Source organism: Papaver somniferum, chromosome 11, assembly GCF_003573695.1.
Source record: "Papaver somniferum cultivar HN1 chromosome 11, ASM357369v1, whole genome shotgun sequence".
In the NCBI taxonomy this organism is placed as follows: Eukaryota; Viridiplantae; Streptophyta; class Magnoliopsida; order Ranunculales; family Papaveraceae; genus Papaver; species Papaver somniferum.
Genome location: NC_039368.1, coordinates 49,552,202 through 49,559,823, shown reverse-complemented (window position 1 = coordinate 49,559,823; position 7,622 = coordinate 49,552,202). Strand labels below are relative to the sequence as shown.

Sequence of the window (7,622 nt, the reverse complement as noted above, 5' to 3'; positions counted from 1 at the left end):
TTAGTGGGTTGCATTTTTCAATAACAGCATTAGCGTGAACACCAACTCCATCAATATTTTCACCAATTTCCAAAGTAGTGTTACTAAGTTGAATTGTTAGATCAGATAGAGCACTAGAGGAATCAGAGGCCATAGTGAGTTCAATAGAAGTTCGGGAATAACAAGCAGGATGAAAATACGGTTTATATGTGGTGGTACAACTTTGACTGCTAGGGTCATGAATTTAGGCTAGGATTATGGTAATAATTGCAAAAAAAAAATGGCGAAGAATCAGGGTGTCTTTGTACATATAATGTACCAAATTACCCAATTGGGTATGGAGAGCAAAAAAAAATGCAACGATGTTGAATTTTTCTCATGCAAATCGCACAAGCATGGTTCTGGGTGCGTGAATTTTTTACTTGTACTTTTCTGAAACTCATAAATTCCATAGATTCAATAATTATTATGAATGCAAGCACAAAGACTACAACTAGATTCATGCAAAGTACCGTCAATATGATGAACAACCTCTAGAATGATATAATGGGATAAAAACAAAGTTAGTTAGACATGATAACAAAACACAAGAACAACTGAAAAAACTAGATAGAAAATATTTTTGTTTCAGCAATGACGTGCATCCTCCAGAAAATTAATGTGACTATTCTTCATTGACTGTACACTGACTTCTTAGCCGAGATGATCAAAATGAGTTATAATTGATATGTGAAAGAATTGAATATTAGAAAGTGTTAGGGCATTGCTTGGTTGAACCCGCCACTTTTGCTACCTGAAGCTTTTTATCAATGTTAGATGATCAAAATTATATGTTGATTTATAGTCTACTAAGTCAAGTCTCAGACTAGGTTAGAATTCGATAATTGAGTATCAGACATCACCTTCGAAGACTGGAGATCGACGAAGACATTTGGATAACTTCTGTATCAGGTATGTGAAGACTGAACCATTTTATTTTACTCACTATATTACCATTTTATCTTTTTGAGACGATGTCGTATGACTTATAGTAGATTTACAAAGAAGAAGTTTCGAATCAAGTTTATCTTGTTAAAAATCTCGAAATATGATTCTAAGCAAAGATGTTCAACGATCCTTAACAATATTAGGTCTAAATAATTTATTGTGTGAATTAAAATTTATGGATCAATTGAAAATTACCCAAGCAAATGATTTCATCACGTGGGAATGTTTCAAACATCATAAGAAAAAGATATTGAACTATCTGATATTTTCGCTCAAAAGTAGGTTGGCGAACCAGTTCGCAAACCACATATATCTGAGTTTCAGAAATACAGAGGGTTGGAGAACCAGTTTGCAAACCGTAAGTACAGGTGAGGACAATTCATGAACCGTTGTGAACTGAATTTTGAAAGTTGGTATTCTAGGATAGAAGTTAACGAACCCGGTTCATGAACTGTGGTCAACTGAGTTCGGTAGTCTTGTAGGATTGGCTAACCCGGTTCACGAACCTTTGCACCCTGACTCGTGAACAAGCCTTACGGTTCATGAACCGTTGTACCAACCGTCCCATTTAAGATTTTAGCAGATGCACAAAGACTTAGTTTAAAAATATGTTTAGCATTGCGAAAAACTCCATCAAACACTTCTAAGACTTCATCGATCACTCAAACACTTATGTGTGTGCATCATGATTAAATTCTTAAGTGTATGAGCATCAAATAGGTTTATTTCTTTGGCATACTTGCCAAACCGAACAATCATTTTACAGGGTTCCAAAACCGATTCCTAGTGTATACTTTTCTATTGAATTTTCAAGACCTAAAAGTATTTGCTTGATTCTCAAGTTATCTTAGCTTGAATTCTATGCAACCTCTGGTCCTTGAAAATCTATAAGTAGAGATGCTCTTTCAACTGGGAAATTCAATCCCTGACACTTTGTGACCTAGTTGATTCTAGAGTCGTCCTTTATAGACCTATGTTTCCCCTGAGAAACATAATTAGGTCTACAACTAAAAGACTGACTCGTGAAGCCAGGTGAGACTATCTTTACCTTGATAGTTCATGTATCCTGATATTGCTTTTCTGTTATCGGGGTTCCCGTAATCTCTTTCAGGCAAGATAGATAGTAATTGCAAAGTTCTCTTCGTCTCAGACTTTGTGATTCCTCAAGATAGATATCTAAAAACTGATGTTAATTGATCTTTCGAAGATTGTTCTTGAGAGATGGTTAAGAATCTAGGTTGCTCTTCAAGAGTCGTAAGTTCCGGATTTATGAGGTTTGCTACCTTTGTCTATTTCAAACAAATTTCCTCACCTTGATCTTTGATCTAAATGGAAATCAAATTGTCTTATATGTTAGAGGCAGATCGGTATCAAAAGTCTCCACTTCGGTTGTAGCAACTCTTAGGATGTAAAGGACGTCATCTAAGGGAATCAATTACGCAGAGCCTTGCGAGGTTCAAGAGACGTAAGAAGCGTGAATGTAACTGACTCGTTTGGAGGGTGGATTTGGTCTCAACTACACTCCGGTCCGAAGTCTGATAGTAGGCTAGTGTATGTAGCGGCTTAATACAGTTTGGTGTTCAATCTGGACGAGGTCCCGGGATTTTTCTCCTATTGCGACTTCCTCGTTAACAAAACTTCTAGTATCTTGTGTTTTTCCTTTTGCGCATTATACTGTGTATCTTTATAATTGTATTTACACAGGTTTGTACGTATTCAATCTAAGTAGATTCTTCCGCTTAATTTTAATCGATTACGAAACTAGTTTCTTGTAGACTTTGTATCTTGAAAGATAAATAACAAATTTAATTACTTTGCAGAACTCCGATCCGATTATTTGGATACGACTAGATTGATCTTGGATATTAATTTTTGAGACCGCCCAATAACTCTTCTTAACAATCAGGTTCATAGACTCTTGTCTATATACATACTGGTTGGGAAAAGGTTAAAGATATGCTCTCTATCTACATATTGTCAAGGATCATTCGGTTGGTCTACTTGCAATCACATTAAATTTTGTCCATACAGGTTTTCGAACGAAAAGGTTGGTGGTGTACTTGGTGCTCTTTTTGAAAAATGATTTATAAAGAAAAAGGAAGAGAAAAAGTAAATGTATGGGAAGTTTTTGTGAAGGATGTAGCTCGACCAAGTCCATAAAATTAGTCACACATAGAATAAGTAGAGTTCTAGGTGAAGACTAACAAGTTGTGGAACTCCTTACATAGTACCGAGGCCTTTTGAGATAAATCCCACATTTGCGGTCAAAGGCGGTTAACTGAGGACAGTATGAGTACTATGTATTTTGGTCATGAAATGGGCTAGTTAGATCATCTGATGGATCATTCAATTTGTATCAGAGCTAGGGATATTGAAAGATTGAGCGGTAACTGATGTCAAACTATTTTGGTCCTGAAATGAACTAATCAAACAATCCATTGTGTCACTCAGTTTGTACCAAAGTTAGGGCTACTAAGAGATCGAGTGGTTTGAATGTCAAACCCTCACGAGTATTAGGGCACAAGGTAGAGTTAAGTGGTGCGAAACACTTTATTAACTCAGGTGGAGCAAAACACGCCAAGATGAACCGGGTCTCATAGTTGATTTAGTTGTTCTCCCTAACTCATGTAGAACAAGCCATAAATTGGAGTTAGACCTAAAGCTAACTCATACGGGATAGTCAAGGCTCAAAGTGTGTATGGCTGTACTAAGTTTGGCAATGGCATACAGACGATAATCACAAAAGTAACTCAGAGTGATATAATGTAGAAACAAATAAAGTAACGACTAGTTTTTTTTGGATTTTTTCCACACTAGTTGTTGTTAGTGCGTAAAATTTGAGATCCACATATGAACAATATTTTGATCCAAAGAAATAATCAAAATCCTATGATATATCCCGCACCTCATATCTCATGTGAACCCTACATTGGGTAAACCCCTATAAATCTGTGTGTGTGCGCGGTGCACCTCACAACTCATGAGAACCCTATATTGGGTAAACCCTTATAAATCTGTGTGTGCGTGTGGTGGTAGGGGCACGAGTTTGTTCAAACTTGGCGGGATGATTTCCCGATCAAACGACTTCTAAGACGTTGATGAACGGCTAGATTAACATTTAGTATATGACCTACCATTTTTCTTAAAGGATTCAAGGCTTTCATATCTGAATTTTAGACATGAGACATAGTGATTTGACGGTTTAGAAGCCGTAGCCGGAAGACATTCGTAAAGTCATGCGGGATAGCAGTGCTCTAATTTTTTTAACTAATTTTTGATCCACACCAGATGCTCACACCGGGGAACTTGAAACTCTCCGTGGTTGCGTGGTAGCAACGCCAGAGCCAGACGATAGATAGATAAACAGGTTTTCAAATTGGCGCCAGTTTTCCAGAAATCGGAAGCCATCAAACTAACTACTCCACTGGAAAATTTATTTTTGATCATCACTTCACCGACCTTGAAATTCAACCCTGAAATAGAATCATGATCTTCGTTGATGGGATCCCTTTTTCAACTGGTTCATCTCAGGTAATTAAATCCTCGGTCTCCTTTTGCTTCTCCCTAAACTTTGAAGTTTGACTTCTCAATTGATTTATTTATCAAGATGCAATAATTTGTTTCCCAATCAATCTGATTTGTTTCGAACAAAAGATAAAACCCCTAACTTAACCATCACTTATAACATTAATCTCAAATTAATTTCAGTTTTAGGGTTTCTTTCTTGATGAATAGTTTTGACCTGTTTTCAATTAGTCTGCAATCTTCACACGAGCCGATTATCGTCTTATCGGCCAATTTACTAGTAAACGTTGATGTGTTCTCTTAGGATACAAAGCAAGCCTTAAGCTCCTAAAGCAGTAAATTTCTGTGTATGATTTTGACCTTGAGAACTTTCCTATAATCAGGGAATTGAAGACTTGATTGCTTTGTTAGAACACCCATTTCTCGTGTCTGCTTCAAATAAACTGAAAGCTATTCCAGTGATGAAGGTCTCAGTTATGGAAGGGTTTAGAGGGGAGAGGTCACCACCGGCTAAACATGTTTATGTTTTTCAAAGAGAGTACGCAACTGTTGATCCTGCTCTTGTGGAGGTAAGTTCTTTGGAAGAGTATGTAGTAGTTTAATGTGAACAGAAAAAAGATAGCTGATTATTTATATCCTGCCTTTGCAATGCCAACGCCTACTTTAGATCTGAGTGGGTGTATGGTCTGACCACTGCAGTAGGAAAGAATAAGAAGTAGAACATAATTTATAGGGATTGGAACTAGATCATCTTAGTGGGTGTACGGTCTGACCATTACCCAAATTATTGCTTTTGGTATTCTATCTATCCCTACAAAGCATTTGGTCATTAAGTTCACTCTTGCTATCCGTAAGAGGGCTGATATTGTGCCACTCTGACATAAGTCGACATTATATATTCCAGATCAAGTGCAGCTTTCCATATGACCACAAATTTACAATATTACTTGACAGATTCATCTTTTTGATTTGACAATCGTTGGGTGTTATCTTTTTCAAATTAATAGTTGGTTGGAACAGATGAAGCTACCACGTGTGTGGGGATCGTCATTCGCAACCAGAAGACTGGATGGTAAGACATGATTTCAAATATCTGATAAGTTCAACATCGTAGTTGTAATAACCAAGACAATTGCTTGTTCTTCTGTTTTTCCTGCATGCAGGACCTCTATTGCCCATGTGGATTCTCCAGAGGTTGTTGATCTGGGTCTCACTCAGATGTTGTCATTACTCATTGATCAGAACTCAAATGCAGAGCTGGATGTGCGGTTTCTACTTATTTAAAAGTGTTTTTGTTTTTGTATTTGGTATTTCCTGCATGGACTTAACTATCCCAAGGATGTGAACTGCAGGTGCATATAGTCGGTACCTTTGAAGATGCTGTAACCAATGTTTGGCCACAATCTTGTCCCTAGTCTTGGGTTGTCAATTTTTTATTTGTTTTCACACTTAGATGGCACTATGACAATGTAACTGAAGCACGTCTATTCATTACTTGTGAAGCAAATCAGCGGAAGCAGTGGATCAGAAAGCGAATCGGAATTATATAATCACTCAATTCCTTTATGTTCAAAAATAATTGAAGCTTTGCAGAACAAAGGAAACAAATTTCATATCCAAACATTTTGTGTATTAGAGCATAATACTATGCGAGATTCTGACGGAAATGCATATCCTGTATTCAACGGGTTCATGGTGAGATGATATTCAACTTTATGATTTCCTTCCCTGTCAAATTTGCTAGAGTAGTTCAAGTCATTAGTTGGAGTAAGTTACCCTTGTAATATATACTATCTTCGAAGAAACTTCAGTTACAGAGTTGTTTATGTTTTCCTAGGTAGAGACCTCCTCCGGGTCAGTGAGGCCTGCTAGTTTTGACGGAAGTTCAAGATGCCCAGATGAAATAGTTAGGAGGATCCGGGTGACTGTTTCATATTCAGATCCAAGTTGGAAGGGAAAGTTACTGGAGATGTATGATAGCCTCAGTGACCAGTATCAGATTGCTCCCTGTTCTTGGTAAGTTTGTTGCACTCTATACCTTAAGAAGCAACCAGAATCGGATTTTTCAAATTATCACCCTCTTTGTTTCAATGCTCTTTAACTAACGCTTGGATATACTGTCATGTTTCTGAAGGACTCTAACACCTGTGTACACTGTCATGTTTATCTAGGAGTCTTCGTTGGAAAGAATACGCTCTTTCTTTGCAACAACTTTCTGACTCCGATATCCTCCTCAATTGTTCTACTTCACCTTCTTCTGAGGGACCGGATTTCGTGGACAACCATAGAAGGTACCTATAGCTGTTTAACGAGCCTTTTGCCTGCACATTTTCTAAAACTCGTATCATATCCCACTGTCCATAAATACCTAATTCCACTCTCATCTATGATCATGTGATTATCAGAGAATGATCTTTGTCTTTTGATATCGGTCGAGATTAAATTCTCCTATTACCATGACCTGGTCCCTAAGTCTAGCAGATTCAATATGTGCAATGGGCATGCACTTTTTTATACAATGAATGCAGAGGCTAGGTTTGCTTGCTTATGTAGCGCAAGTGTTGTATGGATATGACCCATTTTACCATGCACAATTGTTACACTGGCCTGTGGGGTAACAATGAGAAGATCCAAATTTGTATCTATAAGGATGAGCCCTAATCATGTAGATCCTTAGAACAAAATTTTGGACTGTTCTGAAACTTCAATTCTGAAATGTTAGTTGGATCAAATTTGGGTTACAATATAACACATTTTCTCGAGGTGAATCACTAATAAATTTAAGGCTGTAACTAAAATTATACCATTTCTGTAGGTTGTTTGATTATTTGATCCAACACCCGAATTGGAGAGAAACATTTCCTATGAGGAAACCACGCATCTTCAAGAGAACTGCCAGTGGAGATTGGATTAAGGCTGAGTAGCCTAAGCAGATGAGGCAGAGTCCAAGCTCGTAATTATGATTGTATACTCATTATCTTGGTCAAGTATATTTGGTTCCATTTTTAAGTTTTTATTTTTATATTGGACATTGTTATAATTTCTTCGTAAAGAAAAAAATGATCCTTTTAGTTGGTTCATCAAGACGAATTCTAATTTATCAAAAATTTGTTGTGATCTCCAAATTTAGA

At 37.1% G+C, this 7,622-nt stretch overlaps 1 protein-coding gene across 1 annotated transcript; it reads left to right on the top strand.

Annotated features, from left to right (window-relative positions):
* Window positions 1–4,184: 4,184 nt before the first annotated feature.
* Window positions 4,185–7,622, top strand: LOC113320250 (protein N-terminal asparagine amidohydrolase-like). Its single transcript, XM_026568175.1, has 9 exons — window positions 4,185–4,497; window positions 4,875–5,060; window positions 5,499–5,563; window positions 5,655–5,754; window positions 5,844–5,882; window positions 5,995–6,186; window positions 6,329–6,507; window positions 6,663–6,782; window positions 7,307–7,622. Exons 1-9 carry the CDS (start codon window positions 4,453–4,455, stop codon window positions 7,413–7,415), a joined length of 1,035 nt encoding a protein of 344 aa, XP_026423960.1. The 5' UTR covers window positions 4,185–4,452; the 3' UTR covers window positions 7,416–7,622.